Genomic DNA, 20,839 nt, shown 5'->3' on the forward strand with positions numbered 1-20,839 from the left:
CATTAGATGCTGAAAAAGCATTTGACAAAATTCAACACCCCTTTATGATAAAGGTCTTGGAGAGATTAAGGATACAAGGTTCATACCTAAAAAAATAAAAGCAATATACAGCAAGCCGACAGCTAACATTAAATCAAATGGAGAGAAACTTAAAGCCATTCCACTAAAATCAGGAACAAGACAAGGCTGTCCACCCTCTCCATACCTCTTCAATATAGTGCTTGAAGTTCTAGCAATAGCAATAAGACAACATAAGGAGATCAAGGGGATTCTAATTAGAAAGGAAGAAGTAAAACTTTCGTTATTTGCAGATGATATGATAGTATACATAAGTGACCCCAAAATCTCTACCAAAGAACTCCTACAGCTGATAAACACCTTTAATAATGTGGCAGAATACAAGATCCACTCCAAAAATTCAGTAGCCCTCCTATACACAAAGAACAAAGAAGCAGAGAGGGAAATCAGAGAAGCTTCACCTTTCACGATAGCCACAAATAGCATAAAGTATCTTGGGGTAACTCTAACCAAGGAATTGAAAGATCTATTTGACAAGAACTTTAAGTTTTTGAAGAAAGAAATTGAAGAGGATACCAGAAAATGGAAGGATCTTTCATGCTCTTGGATTGGTAGGATCAACATAGTAAAAATGACAATTCTACCAAAAGCAATCTATAGATTCAATGCAATCCTCATCAAAATCCCAACAAAATTCTTCACAGACCTTGAGAGAACAATAATCAACTTTATATGGAACAACAAAAAAACCCAGGATAGCCAAAGCAATCCTATACAATAGAGATACTTTGGGAGGTATTATCTTCTTTGACTTCAAACTCTGTTACAGAGCTACAGTAATGAAAACAGCTTGGAATTGGCATAAAAACCGAGATGTTGACCAATGGAATCGAATCGATGACCCAGATATTAATCCACAAACCTATGAACACCTGATTTTTGACAAAGGAGCTAAAATTATACAATGGAAGAAAGAAAGCATCTTTAACAAATGGTGCTGGCATAACTGGATGTCAACCTGTAGAAGAATGAAAATAGATCCATATCTATCACCATGTACAAACCTCAAGTCCAAATGGATTAATGATCTCAATATAAATCTGACCACACTGAACCTGATAAAAGACAAAGTGGAAAGTAGTCTGCAACACATGAGCACAGGAGACCACTTTCTTTGTATAACCCCAGTAGCACAGACAATAAGAGCAACAATGAATAAATGGGACCTTCTGAAACTGAGAAGCTTCTGTAAAGCAAAAGGACACAGTCATTAAAGCAAAAAGGCAACCTACTGAATAGGAGAAGATCTTCCCTGGGTAATTTAGAGAATCATTAGACATGTTATTCTTAGTGTGGATCCAGTTTGGGGGAGCAGTTTGACGAAGTCAGGTGCAATAATCCATGTCCAGAGGCCTGGTTTTCCTTCCAAGTCATGTAGACAGAGGACAATAGAGACATGAAGCACAATTGATAAACAGAGCAGCCAGAGAAGTAGAAGTGAACACACCGTCTCAGCTGGGCTCTGGAGCTTCACACACAGGCTTTGAGATAGAGTGAGGTGTGGACAGAGGCTAGAATCTGGAGGCAGGGTTTACAAAGCACTCAGTGTTACCTGGCCACTGAGAGTATGAAAACAAAACAAAACAAACAAAAGAAAACGAAGAACAGAAGATAATTTTTACTTTTAAGCTCCATTTTATATTTAGTCTTGATTTCCCTGTAGTACTTTAAAAAAAAAAAGAAAAGAAAAGTACATCTTAGTTTGTGCTTTTTGTTTTTCTTCTTCTTGGGCAGAAATGTAAAATATGTGTATACATTCTGAGACTGACAGACATAAAGTTATGACTTTTTTATAAGATGTGCTATCCAAAAATTTAGTAGGTGGTTGACAAGTTTATTTAGCTCTAAAAGAAAATATTTAGTATCATCATTAGTAATGACATGTAAATATTTTGGTTTTGCAAAGTGATGAAATTATCTCATAGCTTGCAATTATTTTACATGAAGAGCTACGCTTCCTGTGACATTCTGCTAAATAACAGACTTCATTTACCATGCTGGTCCTGTAAGTTAGATCAACTTGTAGCATTCTGATACTTTCAGTTTGGTATCCATACACTTTAAGCTTACAGAACAGTACAGATGCAAGTTTAAATTCTGCAGGTTAGATTTTTTGCAAGTCATAAAAGGATTAGAATCTCTGCAAAGCTAAGGGGGGGGCAGAAGAATGCTCTAGTTTATAAACAAAAGATGAACTGTTGTCTCTAGCTTTATTTTCACCTTGCCTTTCTGGTCATTCTGAGGTTCTGACACAGAGTGATCTGTAGGCTAGTGTTGTGATCCTCAGCATTCTCCGAAGACTCTGTGGGAAAGTTTGGGCCAGCTTATGTGTCTGGGACAAAGTGGGACTCTTGAGAAGAGGGCAAAGTCAGAAGTCTTCTCTTATTTGAGGTGTACCCTTGAAGGAGACAGAGGGACCCTGGCCTCTACTTTCTGGTTTACTTGTTATGAGGTGAATGGTTGTATTTTGTCATATTCTCCCATCATGATGCATCACCAAGTTGAGAACAATGAGCCAACTGGTAACATATTGACAGCTCCAAAACCATGGGCCAAAATAACCTTCCATTTTATTACCTTGATGGTGTAGATATGTTGTTATATTAACAAGAGTTGACTGATATATACTTCTTGTGTAGAATTTCTTAAAGGGTTAATTTTATAAGTATGTGTATATGTTTGGCTCTCTTTGTGGGTATATGCATGTATGTGCAGCTGCCCAGAGAGGCCAGACACTGTGGATTTTCCCTAGAGCTGGAATTGTATATAGTTGTGAACTCCCCAGTGTGGGTTCAGGGAATTGAACTTTCTGCAAGTACAATACACACTATTAGTCACTGAGCCATATCTCCAGCTCCTCATGCAGGATATTTTATATTCCATTTTAATGAAAACAAGAATCTTAATTTCCCTGGCTCTGCTTCAATATTGAAGTGTTAAGCAGGTGTAGAGTAGTTGAACTGACTTTTTTTTTTCCCCAATCTCCCGGTTTCTAATAAATGATAGCTTTGTTTCTTTGTGTGAGAAACTCTTTAATTTTAAATTTGATGCTATTCAAAATCAGGCATTTAAAGTTTAAGAATCTTTCTTGGGGCTGGCTGGAGAGATGCTTCTGTGATCAAGAGCACATACTGCTCTTGCAGAGGAACCAGCTTTAATTCTTAATACTTTTATCAGACAGCTCGTATCACCTGTAACTCTAGCTAGAAAGGACCTAATGCCTGTTTCTGGGCTCCTCAGACACTACTCATGTGAACATACACACATACCCAAACACACACAATCCATGATTTAAAAAATAAATAAATAAGCTGTCTTGGCATTATCTATTATAAAAATGGTAATACACACAATGTGTGTCTGTGTGTGTGTGTGATGTATTTTTGAAAGCTATTGCATCAATAGTGACATTCATTTTTATTATCTAGGTACCATTAAATATGATAACTTTGTATTATCCCTAACTTTGACCTCAAGCAGGAGTACCTTTAAGTTAAGGGGTGCTAATATCCTGGAACTAAGTCAATGTCTTCTAAATAGTTCCTAAAAGTCAGCATACATATGTCACTAGTGATGACATCATGACTCACAGAAACATACCGTGCATTCTGGTAAACGCTGATAAACATATCCTCCTTTAGTGTTTCTTTAAAGATAAGCCTATGAGACATTAACCTAGTCTTTCCTTTGAATAAGATATTAGATAGTATAAAATAATATCTCGTGTTTTCAAATGCTTGGTTTCCATTTAGTGCTACTGTTTGGGAGGCTATAAAACCTTTAGAAGATGTAGCCTTATTGAAGGAAGTCTGGCTCTGGAGTGTGCTTTGAGGGTTTATAGCCTCACTCCACTTTCTGTTTGTGCTCTCTGCATCCTGTGTGTGGTTAAAATCTGATTTCTCAGCTTCCTGCTCCCACCTACTTCTGTGAATTCTCTGCTATTATAGACTACCCACCCCAAACCATTAGCTAAAACAAACTCTTCCTTATGTAACTTGATTTTGCTATAGCAATAGAACAGTAATTAATGCACATGGGAGAATTTGCAACTGATACTAGAAAATCATATGCATACTTTAATGAGAGACGTTTTGTTGCCCCAGATTTATAGTATTCTCTTGATCAGAATATGAAAATGTTGTTGTTTATGATTTCCCTATTTTAGAAGGATTATTTATTAGTGTAGTAGATTTTCTCTTAGCCATATTCCCAGGAGTTAAATTATTTAAAGCTTAAATATCACCTATAAAAATGACTGCATTTTCTTGTTGCATGTATATTCATATTTAATTACCTATCTAAAAGCTTGAAAGAATTCCAACTGTTTTAGATCAGAACACAGGTGGGGTATGTATGAGCTGTAACTTAAACCTGGGAGATGAATGCATCCCAGTCTTCAGTTGTACGTTCTTGATCTATATCTAATAGGCAAAACATCATGGATATACTATATTCTCTTTGAAGCAAAATCAAACTGCTATGGATGATGCAGCTTTCCAAATGTCTGGTTATATAGTTTCGTTTAGTTTGTGGTTTCCCTGAAGACGTACATAAACACTTCATCAGGCTGGACCTGCTTACAAGAACATACAGTGTGTGGCAAATTTGGAGTTAAACCTGTAGGTAAATGTGGGCAGTGGAGGGGCTAAGCAAGTGTTTGAAGTGCAGATGCTGAAGCGCTGGAAAGCAAATCCTGCTGGTCCACTGAACAGCCTTTTGCTCTCATTAACTCTTTGACAGTTTACAGACTGCTGATAATATAAAGGAAATGAAATGCCTGGAGTGGGAAGGTTCTTGGCAAAGACCTCTCAGAGTGTTCCTCTGTGTTTGTATTTAATTTCTAGGTTTTTTTTTTTTGGACTGTTGTGCCATTAATTAAAGAGAAGAAAGCCATTTGGAATGCATCATGATAAAAGCCACTTGAAGTTCATTTTTATGTCAGATCCCACACTGAAAAATGTCTTGTCTTTCCAAGTGGTGCTGAAGCATAAAGCATACAGACTGTTATGACCTTCTCTATTAGGCCGAGATAACCAAGTGCAAACGTGTGGAAACTATGAAATAAATGGGGACATTTTCTAATAGCATAAATATGATTGACGGTGATGCTGATTTAAGAAGTGTGTGGTTAGCATCCCTTGGAGTTAGATGAAAGGACTTAAATAAATAAGCTCATTTTCTTATTCGGTTAAGATGATCTCTGGATGGGCCATTAACTCCTACTTGGCTCAGGCCACATTATCCCACCACATCCCTTTGTATGCAGATCTGCAGAAGGCTATACCGGTGGTCTCCACATGGACCAGCATACCACTATTGAAAAACGGTTCTGATCCCCCAGACTTGAACTACATCTGTTGATCTTCCTAAATCCTTACTTTCCCCAAAATTCAGAGAAGAAAAACTTCACAGAGTCTCAGATATTTAAACTAATGATGGCCCAGGGAGGTTGTTCAACATTTAAGACCACTGGCTGCTCTTTCAGAAGCCTGGTTTCTTTCTCCAGTGCCCACGTGGCAGCTCACAACCATCTGTCACTGCAGTTGCAGGACATCCAATGCCCCTTCCTAGCTTCTGTTGACACTGCGTGCATAGACATCCATTTAGGCAAAAATGTTTATACATGTAAAATAAAAATAAATAACAAAAATTAAACTAATGAAATGCAGGTAGGAAAAATGCAGTATGCTTGACTTGCCATGGCATCAGTGTGACTGGAGCGATGGCTCCACTGTAGTTGAATAGACTGTGCATCTTTTGTATACATGATCTACCAAACTGTCTGCAAACGTAGATATCATTTCAGAGTAACACTTTGGGGCTCTGGGTGCAGCTCAATGGTAAAGCACTTGCCTAGTCTTTTGGAGGTCCTGCGTTTTACCTAAAGTTTTTTTAAAAATAAAACAAGAAAAATATATAACTGTTTCCTGTGAAAAAGTATTATCCAATAAAGGGCTTCTACTAACTACAAAGGAAATCTAACAATCTTAATTGTATATCAGAAGGAATATGCCCTGCTCTGGGAATAGGGGAAAAAACGCTCTCTGTTTTAGTTCATTGTGAAATCATGATATTAGTTTTAAAGTATCTAATTAGAAGTAAGGCAGCCATCAGCACACCTGTGTTGATAGGAAAATAGACTCATTCTGTAGTGAGGCCTCTGGTTCACCTGTTCTAAGCTATTTCCATGTTCTAGCGTTCAAAGATATCAAATATGGTGAGTACATTCTGACCAAGTTCAGGACAGAGGCAGGAAGTATCTGAAGTGAGTAACAATGAGAATATTGAATATATGTGTTCCGTATCTCCCAATTGGTCAGAGAATTTAAATGAAGCCTCCTATCTTTAATTGCCTAAGAGTGCTTTGAAATTGACAATTGTAGGAGAATCTTAGTTAAAATCTTCTTAACTTCAAAGATATTAACAACACTTTTTCAAACTTTAAGATTAAAACCACACAATTCCCTCATGTATTAATTATATAATTTGGTGAATATTTATAATGTTATGTATTTCATCACCAGGAAATATGTTAATGAAGGGTCCTCAGGAACTCTGTCATTTTCCCCTTCTAACCAAATATTCTCTTGACTATCATAGATTACATTATTTGTATTTTCAATGATACAAATAGATTACATTATTTGTATCATTGAAAATACATTATTTGTATTTTCAATGGGAGTTTCTCTGTAGCATTGGAGCCTGTCCTGGAACTTGCTCTATAGACCAGGCTGACCTCAAACTTACAGAGATCTGCCTGCCGAGTGCTGGGATTAAAGGTGTGTGCCACCACCGCCTGGCATTCCCCCCCCTTTTTTTTAAAGAAGATTTTATTTCTAGTTTTAGTCATTTTCACAAAAATTCTAATATGGGTTCTTTGTGTTTATCCTGACTGGCCTTTGTTGGGTTTGACTGGAGCACCCTAGTTGCCATCAAATGTGTAAATTATTTGTTCAAATCCATTTCCTTTTTTATCCCCCTTCTCTTTATGATACTCTGATTACACACAGGCAACTGTATAGCTCTTTTCTTTCCTTGTTCTTTTTGCCGTCATGCTTGTCTGAATGTTTTCTTGTTCTGTGTCCAGCTCCTTTTCCTGTACCCCCACCCTTTAATCACTCTCTGTCCATGAGCTGTTTGATTCGATACACCATACTGTCCAGTCCTAGAAGTTCTGTTGTTCATTTTTATATCTGTAATATTCCCCTCTGGATACTCTTATTCTTTTTAATAGTTTTCTTGAAATCAATTCTTTATTTGACTGTTATTTCTTTCTATTCATCTTCTTCACAGATTCCTTTTTAACTTTATAAATCACATCTATTGTGGTCAAAATAACATGTTCACTGTAGTAACAGGAGACATCTCAAAGTAGGATGTTATTTTTTAAAAACGTATTCTTCTCTCATACTTTATATCCCGTCTACAGTTTCCCCTCCCTCCATTCTTCCCACTCCTCCCTCACCACTTATTCCTTCTCCTCCAGATCTACTCCTCCTCCCTTTCCATTCAGAAAAGAGCAGGCCTCCCAGGGCTATCAAATGAACATGGTGTAACAAGTTACGACAGGACTAGACACATATCCTCATATCAAGGCTAGATGAGGCAACCCAGTAGGAGTCAAAGGGCCCCAAGAGCAAGCAAAAGAGTCTGAGATGCCCCTCCCCCACTGTTAGGAGTCTTCCAGGAATAGCAAGCTACAAAACCATAATAGATATTCAGGGGACCTAGCTCAGAGGCCTGAAGGCTCTGTGTTTGCTGCTTCAGTCTTTGTGAGCCCATATGAGCCCTGCTTAGCTAATTCTGTGGAACATGTTCTCACAGTGTCCTCCATCACTGTGGATCCTACAGTCTTTTGTTCCCCTCTTCCCCTCTTCTGTGGGGCTCCTTGAGAGTTCCACCTAATGCTTGGCTGTGGGTCTCTGCATCTGCTCCCGTGAGTTTCTGAATAAAATCTTTCTGATGGTAATTGGGCTAGGCACTGATCTATGGGTATAGCAGAATATCATTAGGAATCATTTTATTTAACTTTTTTTTTGTTAATCATGTTTGATTCTATCCTAGATCTCTGGGTTATCAAGTATCAGGTTACTGACCCTCTAGGAAGTCGGTCATGGTCTCCCTTTTGTGGTGTTGGCCTCAAATTGAACCAGTCATTGGTTGTCTATTCAATTGGTTGGCTAGTCAATAAGTCTCTTTATCTGCAGCTTCTTTTTCATAATTCCACATTGGTGAGGTGATTAGTACTCATCTTGTTGAATGTTGTGATTCTTTTCCTTCATTAATATTGCCAAGCATTCGAATGAGCATCATTGGTACAAGCATCTCTATGGTGCAGGTATGAAGGGGTTTGAGAACTTCCATAGAACATTTGTATATTGATCTTTTCCTGACAATGCTTCGGTTAATTAAGATTCAGTTCAAATACTTCAAAATTTATACCTTAAGTATAACACTGCAATGGTTATATTCATAAAATTGCATGGTAATTTTTAATATGTAACTCCAGAATATTTTTATCACCTTAAAAGCAGACTCTGCACGTATTAGTTTTTCTTTTTTGTCACTCCCTTCCCTAGTCATCAACTATTATGAATCTACTTCTACCTCTGTAGATCTGTCTGTCTATAAATGTGGATCATATAAATGGAGAAGTTCCTATAAAGAGTGTCATATAATAAACCTATTTTATTTCTACTTTGCATTTTGTCAAGTGTGGTGTTTTGTCTATTTGGATGGCATATGATATTTGTACTCCATTAATTCAGTATATAATGATTAATTTTAGCATACTGAACTAACATTGCCTTTACCACTATTTCCATCAATATCTAGTAATTCTACTTCAAAGAGGAATTTTGCATTTGGTGAGACTGGGACACCAGGCAGTTCTTTTCTTCTTATTTTCATCCCATCACTGTCCCCAGGTAGAAAAGCCCGAGATACAGATTCTCTTCATTTTCTCCTGTGTATGGACTCACTTGTCTTCGTCTGACTCTGTAGCCCCATATCTTATTTTTACCTCTAAAGAATAATACCAACACTGCTTAGCCCCTTAGCTTCTCAGGAGCCACTTCATGCATCTCATTGTTATCTGTCACAATGACCTTTGCTTCAGGAAGATGAAAGCACATGTTGCCTATCACAGTGAATTGTCCTGTTTTTTTGGATGCATGCCTGTCGTCATTGCTAAACTTTACCTGGGTGTGTCCTGAAACAGTTGTCAGTGTTTCATGGGGCAAGGCTTTCTGGGTAGTTTTAATTAAATATTTTATGTCTTTTTTATTATAAAACTTTTTAGACTTTCAATAAATCAAATCCCAGATTGACACTCTGATAATAAATTTAAAATAACATGTTTGCAACTATAGACAAAATATACATAAGCATGATCATAAATGTATATACACATACACACAAAAATTATATATGTGTGTGTGTGTGTGTGTGTGTGTGTGTGTATAATTCTATTGAGTTATTTCCCTATTAAGTTTTCCAGAGTTAGTTATTGAATATACAGGGATTCTTGAAACTTGTATTTTCATTCAATCTTTGCATTTTTGAATGCGAGAAACAAATACCCCACGGTGAATCCTGATGTAAAATGTATTCATTGTTTATCAGACTACAAATTCAAGAGGACGTCTTCCTTGACAGTCTCATTTCCTATGCAAGAATGAGTAAAGGACATGCATGTCATAAGAATGGTTGTGTAACCATCATAGTATTACTGCACACTAGAGGAAGAAGATCCTACCAGACATAAGTCAGGTGAAGACTGCCTACTTCAGAGATGACGATTTATTGCAGTTTTTCCATGGTAGAAGGAAAAGTTGGACTATTAATTCCCCCATGTGACCTTTGTAAGGATAATGAACCAGTCAGAATTCTTGAAAGTGTGGTAAGGAAGGAAGGGGAAGGAGGGAAGGAGGGAAGGCCAGCTGGACTGGGACTGAATGAGCATGTGATCAGACTGGACTCTCTGAATGTGGCTGACAATGAGGGCTGACTGAGAAGCCAATGATAGTGGCACTGGGTTTTGATTCTACTGCATGGACTTGCTTTTTGGGAGCCTGGTCTGTTTGGGTGGACACCTTCCTGGGCCTAAGTGGAGTGGGGAGGGCCTTGGACTTCCCACAGGGCAGGGTATCCTGACTTCTCTTAGGACTGGAGAGGGAGGGGGTGGGGGGAGAGTGGGAGGGAAATGGGAGGAGGGGAGGAGGTGGAAATTTTTAATAAATAAATTTATAAAAAACAAAAAACAAATGAAAAAAGAAATGAAGAGGGGAAAGGAGGAGGAAGAAGAGAGGGAGAGGGAAGTAAGGAGAAAGGGAGCGAGAGAGAAAAGTTGAATTTGCCTTCTTTTGCCTTTTTATTTCATCTGACCCTCAAGCAGGTGTGATGGTGCCTCCTGCTTTAAGTGTGCCTCCATGAGTCAGGGATTTTCTAGAAACACTCTCATAGACGCACTTGGAAGTACCATTTTCCCAATGTTTATATATCTAATTTATTTATTTATTATTACCTTGTTTTTTGAATTAGAATATAATTAGAGCATTTTTGCCCCCAAACTATTACAAATACTCCTTATTGCTTATTTTCAAATTCATGACTTCCTTCTTAATTAAGTCAAATTAATTTTTATTAAACATCACAATCTCCCATTCTTTGAGTTACCTGTGTTTCTGACCCAATCCTCCTTTTGAAGGTTCCACCTCTTAATACCTTTACTTAAAAGACTAGCTTCCAGTGTTTACATTCAGAGTCCTCACATGCATCCTGGAGAGCGTGAATTAAACTGAAGTGCATTTTGCTAAGTGAAAGAATCTGTGGCATGCTCCACGTGTTCCTTCAACTCTGTGACATTCTGACAAAAGTTGAGTCACAAAGCACAAGAACACCACTGCTCCTGAAGCCTGGCAGGAAGAATAGAAGACTTTAAAAGAGCAGCACTATAAAATAAAACTGCAGCACACATTCCAAAGCTGCCATACATGCTAGACTCAGCTATTAGAACAGTCATAGCATGTTTGTCATGCTGGTAGAAGCTGATCCCGATGGGAGCATTGTGAGAGGGAGGACAGCGAGGTATGGAAGCTTGTGATGACCTTTACAACTGGACTCATTAACTCTTACTACTTTTCATATATTCATTGAAAGTTTATTTGAATTGTTATAATTAAATTGAATTGTGAAATCTTCAACTGTAATTTTAAGGATTTACACATTATTTACAATAGTTTCTTTGTAGAAATATTACAGATAGCTTTTTATTCAGAACATATCACATGCCAAATATGAAGCTCAGTGCTAGACACACACACACATACACACATATATACACACACACATATATACACATATGCTCATACACAATCATGAGTGTGCTAATCTCATGGGTTGCTACTGGGAGGGAGGAAACAGTTTTATTCTCTACCATTTTTGGTTCTATGTTAAGGCCCTAGAAATTAAACTAACAAAGGTATATTTAATTTCATATATACAGACAAGAGTTTTACAAAGAAAAATTATGTATTATGTATAATCATATATAGAGAGGGGAAATATAGAAGAAACAAAGATGGAAAAAGAAGAGACAGAGGAAAGTTTCTTTGTGTTTCTACTACTGTGAAGAGACATCATAACCATGGCAACTCTTATAAGGAAAACATTTAATTGGGGTGGCAGCTTACAGTTTCGGAGGTTGTTTCATTATCATCATGTCAGAGAGCGTGGTGCCATGCAGGCAGACATGGTGCTGGTGAAGTAGCTGAGAGTCCTGCATCTTGCATGTAGCAAGAAATGGTCTGAGGGGTCCACGGAGCAAAGCTTGTGCAGAAGAGACCTCAAAGCCCACACCCAAAGTAGCACACTCCTTTAAAAAGACTGCACCTACTCCAACAAAGTCACACCTCCTAATAGTGCCCCTCGTTTTGGGAGCCATTTTCTTTCAAACCACCATAGAAGGGCAGGAGAGAGGGAGGATCAAATGATGGGTTTGAAGAAAGAGACTTATACACAGGTATTATCAAATGGAAATGGGTTTGGCATTCTGGGGAGGAGAAGTGTGTAGTAAAGTAGTCTCCTCTGCTTGTGTGTGTAGGTGGTCAGAGTAGTCTCTGTAAGTAGCAAGTGCAGAGATACCTTTGCAAGTTGGCATGTTCTTTACAAAGGGGAAGTTTGTGAACTCTTTATCCTGGGGCTGGGGAGATTAAACAGGTTTCTCAGAGTTTGCTGGTTTAAGTTAGCTAAGTAGTCCTTGTGTCAAGACATATATTTTAGCGTGGCATTTTCTGGTATCCTTCATTTTGTCATTAGATGAAAATATTTGTGCAAAATTGTTAGCCATAGGAAACACAGAGTGATGGAAATTGATGAGTTAAATTTAAGGGATAGATTGATTTGTATTCATGAAGCCTTGTCAGCCTGTTCTACTTGTGTGTGCAGAGACATGGTGGATCTGACTTCTGCTGGCAAAGTGGGAATTCTCTTTGGCTACTGTCCACAGCAGGATGCCTTGGATGAGCTCCTGACTGGCTGGGAGCATCTCCAATACTACTGCAGCCTCCGTGGGATTCCAAGACAGTACATTCCAGAGGTAAGCAATCTTGCGGTTTTCTGAAGAAAAGGATCCACTAAGGGCTGCTGGTCCATTAACTATGGCTCCAAGGCTGTTCTCTCTCATATCGGCAGATGAGTTCAGGGAAGTAATTTTCCAACATTAAAATTTTATTGATATTGTATATCGAAAACTGTGTCAGTGAGGGAGTTCTATGCAAGGAGATAAGCAAAAAATATGTTCTGTTACTTTGTATCTGTACGATTTTCTCTTGTTCCTATAAATGTCTGTAGATTTCCTGGTCTGTGGTTTGTGGTCAGGAACAAGTACCACAAAACTAGACACTAAGTGTTTGTAGAGCTTGGGAGTTACTAAAGTGGATTACGGGAGCAGGCAGAAAGTTTCCTGGGAGGAGTGCCTTTCTGGATGGTCTCAGGAGAATGAAGGAGAGCCTAGAAGGGCAAGAATTCTCAGGCCTGAGAGTGATGGAAAGCAGGTGAAACAGCCCGCAGGGGACACTTGACTCTTCTGTTGATGCAAGCTGCAGTCAGATGGGAGCTACTAGCCTTGATAGACAGCTCAGAGAGCATTTAAAGTAGGAATGCATCAGAATGGAAGGTGCTTAAGCACATTTTGCCCTTTATACACCTCTTTGTAGTATGTGAAGTGCTGACTAGATTTCTGGTTCTGCAAAAGAAGTAGGATAAAGGGGGTGGAGCTTATCAATTAGAGTCTGTAGGAGTTGGGACATCCTAGGATTCACAGTAGACAAAGCTAGTAGCCACTGCTCTTACTGGTCCATGACAATTCATTCTCTGTGTTGTTTTATTAATGCTGTAGTCTTTCTTTTTTATTTCTGTTCCATAACTTATAGCTGCTTCGAAGCCAGAATAGAAACTCCCCACTTCATTGCTCAGACACAGGACACTTGACCTACTTCCCATGGTAATAAACAAAGATAATTGACCACCGAGTAAAGTAGAACTTCTCTTAACATCCAGTACTAATATTTGGATCTATCTTTAATAGGCATTTTCTCTGTCAGCTCCCTCTTGTTAGCTTTTGATGGAAGAGGTAGATTGTTGGCAGTGGCTATAATCTGGTCCCTCCTGTCAGGATGAATGCACTTATGACGTCTCCCTTAATAAGACTATGTGCCCTCTGTCACCCAGGCAATTGCTTTTTGACAATCCACTGTCTGTCAGTCTGTGTTTTGAACTCCTCCACTGAGAAGTTCCTTTAATGCTCACCAATTAGGAACTAGCTTTATTTCTTTCATGAAGCTGTAGTGGATTATGCAGATGATACTGCGACTTGCTCATTCAGCAGTTTCTAATAGATCTGCACATTTTCTACATATTCCTAAAGGACGTAGTACCTCTCCCAGCCAATTTCTCACTACAGTAAATTGTGTGAGCAAATTGAAATGTAGAATAAGCGTAGGGTTCTGAAGTTCTTATTACAGATATTAGTGTTAGGCAACATAAAATGATGATCCAATTAATGTCGTCAGGAATCATATCTTAATGTTTCTTTCACTGTGGATCCCATACTGGTGAGGTTACAAAATTGGAATGAAAACTCCCAATAGCTTGATGACTGCATGCCCACCTTAACATTGCATCATGACACATCACATATGTGAATGTGGTGGTGTTAACAAACCCCTGCCCTCAGCTCTGTCAATGACTGCTGTACTTAATGCTTGACTATTGCTGGTTTAAATATTTGTGGCACTATAATGTGTTTTCTTCTGCATTGGTTTACTTCTACTTACAAAAATGGGTTACTATAAAACCGATGTCCTGGCAACAGCCTCATGCACCTTGTATTTACCATAACTCTTGATAGTACTGAGAGGTCATATTCATGCTCAGTGATTGACAGCTACTACGTTGCACTGGGAGAGAGTTCTTTGAGGTTCACAGCATGATGAAATGTCTCAAGATGCAGTCCTCAGAATGCATCTTGCCCTTAAGAGATGTGTGATTGTCTTTCTGTACATATGTCTCATACCCTGTTGAAAGTAGTAAAGAAGTGTTTGCCTGATTTTAAAATCGGAGAAAGTGAAACACAGAGTGATCAGGTAACAGCTCTGGAGCACAGGCTTTTGATTGACACTGCCCTGACAGTTGCTAGCTAGTAGACTGGAACAAAATATCTTCCATCACTGACATCTCAGGCTTTTTGTGTGATCTAGGAAATGGAGACTGTGTTTAATGACTATAGATGCACTCTAGCCTGGAGCTTTTCTTATTTTCACTTTTTAAATTAATTTACTTTTTTATTTAAAAGTAGTATTTTTTCATTTTACATACCAATCCCTATTCCCCCTCTCTCCCCTCCACTTACTCCCCACACCATCCTCGACCCCACCCACATCCACTCCTCAGGGAGGGTAAAGCCTCCCTTGGGGATTCAACAAAGTCTGGTACATCTAGTGGAGGCAGAACCAAGCCCCTCTCCCTGTATCAAAGCTGAGCTGAACTCCAGGCACTCAATTCACCTATGGTAAGTTTGCTGATCTGTTCTATCTATAATCTTGCCCTTTACAGTTGCAATTCTCAAATGTTTATTTAGGCAAGGAAAGCTTATCCCTTCCTTTGACTTGAATTCAGGTTCTGCCAGTTGAACAAGTTTCCAGTCCATTGTTCACACTGTACAGTTGTGAGCTGAGGGTGCACTTCAAGCTTGTTCACACTGTACAGTTGTGAGTAGAGCATGCATTTCGAGTTTGTTCACGCTGTACAGTTGTGAGCAGAGGGTGCACTTCAAGCTTGTTCACACTCTACAGCTGTGAGTAGAGGGTACATTTCAAGTTTGTTCACACTGTACAGTTGTGAGCAGAGGGTGCATTTTAAGCTTGTATTCGCCTGTCCAGGTTGGCAAAACATTTAGTTCTAACATGTTGAATGTGTTATAGCCTGGGCCATAAAGATAAGGAATTCCAGTCTTCTGCTCTACACTTTGTAGAATTTCTGAAAGAGTGACATCTGTAAGATCTTGTAACTTATGACATTTAGTTACTCTGGGACAATAACAGTGAGATTTTTGTGGTTTATGACATTTTGGGGTCTAGGTAGCACTTTGCCAGCCTTGAGTTCTAGGTCATTGCATTCGACATTATTTTGATAGTGGCACTGAGTGCAGAAAAGATCGCAACAAAATGCTTCTTATTAGATCGTTTTCAGTTATTTTCCAAAAGTGACATTCCATTAGATCGTACATTTGCTCTCACACATTCTGGAAGCTTCCCTGTGATTAATGGCTCTGGAACTTGTAGTCTGCACTATTTAACCTTTTGTGAAATTAGAAAAATATGACAGACACTCTTTGGTTTCATAAAAATAACCAACAACATTTGGCAAATTTATTAACAATGTATTTACTCTGAAGTGCGTTGCTATAAAACCAGGACTTTTCATCATTATTTTGCTTTGTTTCTCCCCTTTATTAGCCTCTTTTTATCCCTCTTCTGAAGAGAATGCAGTATAACACAATAAACACTTGTAAAATATGTACATTTTGAACGTTTTTCATAACTCTAAACAGATAACCCAAATTTTCACTTTTCCCATTTCTGTTTGTTTTTGCTAGTCTCACAGCTCTTTGTGCTCATAATTTCCCAAAAGTGTCGACTGCCTGTGTGACCACAGTGCCGCTCTCACTGAAGCAAAGACTTCTAGGAAGCCTGCTGCCTCCCTCTGTCTTCCCTATGAGCATCATGCAGGACACGTCTTACAGTTCGGCTTTGCGATCCCATTGACACCATGGGTTGTCTTTAAGCTTCCCAGCATAGGCTTTCGGTCTGAGTCTTTTCACGGCAGCTCCCCAATTAGCTATTTGTGCTTGTTTGCTAATTCTGTATGAAATATTTTGAAGTTTTTTATTTGTGTAAAGAGGCTTTTATTCAATTTATTTTAATAGACATAATTGGACTAAATGAATACAGGGGAAGGGATGCTTCCCATGAAGACAGTCTGGAGAAAATGGCTTGAACATTTTCATTGAGAAAAAAGTATTGACCTTGAGATGGCTTTCTCAGAGACTGTGGGAGACTCAAGATTTAGTCTCCATCTACCTCTTGGGCCTTGACTTCTCTTTCTTTGACTCACACTGTTTGAGCACGGACCAGCACTTGTGTTTTCTAAATTATTTTGAAGCCACACAAATACAGACTGAATAATTTAGGTTTAAGATGTTGTCATCCAAAATATTTTGAAGTTTGTAGCATATCATGATCATTATCTTATTATAACCCTAAGTTATATATGTTTGTGAAAAAGTATATGCATCATCTTAACACTTTTATTTAGTGCTTTAAAATATACAATTATCAGTTGTCATAATCTTATATAATTTGTCCTTCTACATTTGAACTAAGGTCTGCTTTTTCACTAATTTAATTATATGACTGTATCTGAAAAACAAATCTGCATTTACATCTGCATTAACACCTTGATTAATGTAGATTTTTATCTACACAAGAATTATATGAAGTGTTTATTTTTAAAATTGTACAGACAATTGGAAACAAACAAACAAAATGCCTAACCTGGGTCCCACATAAGAGACAGAACTAGACATAGGTAAGAAGTAGTTTAGGGCAAATTATTCTGGGGAACATCAACATAAGTATGGCCTTAAAGACTTGGATGATAAGCATTGGGGAGAATGGAGATTTGAATTAAAATTTAAGGGTAAAGGGGTGTGTGGTAAGATACAGAATGGAGCGGTGGGTAGAAGAGAAGCTATGAGCCTGAGGGTAAGGGCTTCAAAGGTAACTCTGGTGACTGAAGATGGAGGTATGTTCTGATGAATGAAGTAGCACCCTTGTGAAGTGACCAGATACTTCTTGGCAGCTATGAAGAAGAAACTGGTACCATCTTTCTTCAGTCTGGATACTGAATAAATAAACTCTGAATGTATAGATGCTATCAATGGCTTATTTCCCTCATTCGGTGTCATTTCTCAGCCTTGCTTGGGGCCCCTTTTATTCTACTCACCTGAATGTGGATACTCATCTGGACTTATCATTGACTCAGAGGTCTCTGATCTCCAGACCCGTGTTTGGACATCCTATGTTTCCAAAGATATGGAACCCTCTTTCCTCTGTTTTTTCCCTATTGCTCCTTTTCTAATAATGTAATGTGAGATCGGGAAGTCTTCTGGTCCTCTGTGTGAGAGGACTACAGGCATGGTGGGAAGAGGCAGAAGGCAACCCAGTTCATGTGGACATCATGGAAGAAGGTTCATGGATAGCTTTTCTCTTCCAGGTGGCTGCAGACCTGGTAAGGCGCCTTCACCTTGAATCTCATGTGGACAAACCTGTGGCCACATACAGTGGGGGCACCAGACGGAAGCTCTCCACTGCCCTGGCCCTGGTGGGGAAACCTGACATTCTCTTATTGGTGAGTGGCTGAAATATCAGGGTTGTGTTGATGTTGTTAACATGAGCTGGAAATTGTTTCAATTTTCAGAACTTCCCCAGGAATCAACACTATGGACTAATAGACTCTCTTCTCTAAGTGAATATTTTCCAACATATTATAAGATGCCAGAACCATTTTATAAAAATCATGCATTCTTATGGTATAGTCACATAAAAACGTTAACTTTAAATGAATATTAAATTTTATCTTCCACCTATTATCTGAAAACAAATACATGTTTTTCTTTAACATTTATTTAGTCAGTCTTAGTTTTTATTTCTTTATTTTTGAGAATATAATAAAATTAGAAATTTCTGCTTTCCCCTTTCTTCCTCCAAATCCTCCCGTATGTCCCTACTTTCAAATTCATAGTCTCTTTTCTCATTAATCGTTACTGCATGCAAATATGTATATGCATATAAAGACAGAGACCTAAGCAGAGAACTCTTAACAGAGGATTCTCAAATATCTGAAAAACACTTAAGGAAATGCTCAATATCCTTAGCCATCAAAAAATGCAAATCAAAACAAATTTGAGATACCAACTTACTCCTGTCAGAATGGCTAAGATCAAAAACACTGATGATAACCTATACTGGGGAAAATGTGGAATAAGGGGAACACTACCCCATTGCTCTTCTTTTGAAATCTTGTAGAATTGTGCTCTGAAACCATCTGGTTTGGAGCTTTATTTGATTGAGAGATTTTTGATGACTGTTTCTATTTCCTTAGCAGTTTCAGGTCTATTTAATTTGCTTATCTGGTCCTGATTTAATTTTGGTATGTGATACTTGTTCAGAAAGTTGTCCATTTCCTTTAAGTTTTCCAATTTTGTGGAATACATATTTTTGAAGTATGAAGATTCTCTAGATTTCCTCCTTGTCTGTTGTTATGACCCCTTTTAAAATTCTGACTTTTGGATATTCTCTCTGTGTCTTTTGATTAGTTTGGATACAGGTTTGTGTATTTTGTTGATTTTCTCAAAGAACCACCTCTTTGTCTCATTAATTCTTTGTATTTTTTTTTGTTTCTATTTTGTTGATTTCAGCTCTGAGTTTGATTATTTCCTGTCATCTAGTTTTTCTGGATGAGTTTGCTTCTTTTTGTTCTAGGGTATTCTGTAAGTCCCTAGTATTGGATTTTTCCAGTTTCTTTATGTAAGCATTTGGTGCTATGAACTTTCCCCATAGCCCTGCTTTAATAGTGTCCCGTAATTTGGGTATATTGTACAGCCATTTTCATTGAGTTTTAGGAGGTCTTTAATTTCTTTTTTTATTTCTTCCTTGACAGAGTGGTGATCCAGCTGAGCACTGTTCAGTTTCCATTAGTTTGTGGGCTTTCTGCAATTGATGTTGTTGAATTCTAACTTTAAACCATGATGGTCCAATAAGACATAGGGGGTTATTTCCATTTTATTGTTTTGGTATCTGTTGTGATTTGCTTTGTTATTGAGTATGTCGTCAATTTTGGAGAATAATCTATGAGGTGCTGAGAAGAAAGCATATTCTTTTGTGTTTGGGTGAAATGTTCTATAGATGTCTGTTAAGCCCATTTGTGTCATAACATCTTTTTGATCCTTTATTTCTCTGTTAAGTTTCTGTCTGGCAGACCTGTTTAGTGGTGAGAGTGGGGTGTTGAAGCTTCCCACTGTTACAGTGTGTAGCCTGATATGTGAGTTAAGCTTTAGTAATGTTCCTTTTGCAAATGAGGGTGCGCTTATATTTGATGCACAGATGTTCATAATTGAGACTTATTCTTCTCGTTCTTCAATTCCTGTTATTCTTACATTTGGTATTATCATGGTGTCCCATATTTCCTGGATATTTTATGCTAAGCTAATGTTGTTAGACTAAACATTTTCTTCGATTGATGAATCTATTTCCTCTATTGTATCTTTGATGCCTGAGATTCTCTCTTCCATCTCATAAGTTGTGTTTGCTTGCATCTGTAGTTCCTGATTGTTTACCTAGACTTTCTATTTCCAAATTGCCTTTAGTTTGTATCTTTTTTGTTGCCTCTAATTTTGTTTTCAAGTCTTGAACCATTTCTTTCACCTGTTTGATTGGTTTTTCTTGGTTTTCTTTAAAGGATTTGTTGATTTCTTTCAACTTTTTTGGTTGTCTTTTTTTCCATTTCTTTAAGAGAATTTTTCATTTCTTCTCAATCATCTTCATAAGGTTATTTTTAATGGTGTTTCCTTCTCTTTTATCTGCATTGAGATGTTCAGATCTTGCTGTTGTAGAACCACTAGTTTCTGGTGGCGCTGTATACCTATTTATGTTTTTGAGTATATTCTCACCCTGTTGTCTACCCATCTCTTCCTCCAATCTGAACAAGTGGAACCTGTGTTTCAGGGGGGGTCCCTTTTCCTCCGATTTGTGTAGTTGGAGGCCATGGCTCCTTTGATTTCTTCTTCAGGTGTAGGCAAAGGAGAGCCTTTGATGATCATTTCTTCAGGTACCTAAGGGTCCAAGGCTTAGGTGGTTATTCCTTCTGGTTTTGGCGGGACAGAGACTGAGGCTTCAGTGGTCAGATAATTTCTGGAGGCCACTGAGTGCTGTCCTATCAGCCTGCTCTGCTACTGCTCTTGCTTCTCCTTCTATGGTCTGGCTCTGCCTGCTGCTTCTGCTGCTCTTGCTCCTCCAGGCCATCTGGCCTGACCAAGCCTGCCACGCTATTTCTCACCTTAGAAATATTTCAATGGCACTCCATAGTTCCTAGAACTTTCCTTTTTCTCTGATGATGAGAAGAACTCAGAAAAGCCCGG

At 38.3% G+C, this 20,839-nt stretch overlaps 1 protein-coding gene across 1 annotated transcript in view; it reads left to right on the plus strand.

Moving 5' to 3' along the window:
* Abca13 (ATP binding cassette subfamily A member 13) overlaps positions 1-20,839 on the plus strand; it is a 397,315-nt gene that overhangs the window by 332,220 nt on the left and 44,256 nt on the right. Inside the window, exons 56-57 of the mRNA XM_013350751.1 lie at positions 12,529-12,679; positions 17,917-18,051. Of these exons, the coding sequence (XP_013206205.1) occupies positions 12,529-12,679; positions 17,917-18,051 (286 nt within the window). The remainder of the gene's footprint in view (positions 1-12,528; positions 12,680-17,916; positions 18,052-20,839) is intronic.

This window comes from Microtus ochrogaster, linkage group LG1, assembly GCF_000317375.1.
Source record: "Microtus ochrogaster isolate Prairie Vole_2 linkage group LG1, MicOch1.0, whole genome shotgun sequence".
Classification (NCBI taxonomy): Eukaryota; Metazoa; Chordata; class Mammalia; order Rodentia; family Cricetidae; genus Microtus; species Microtus ochrogaster.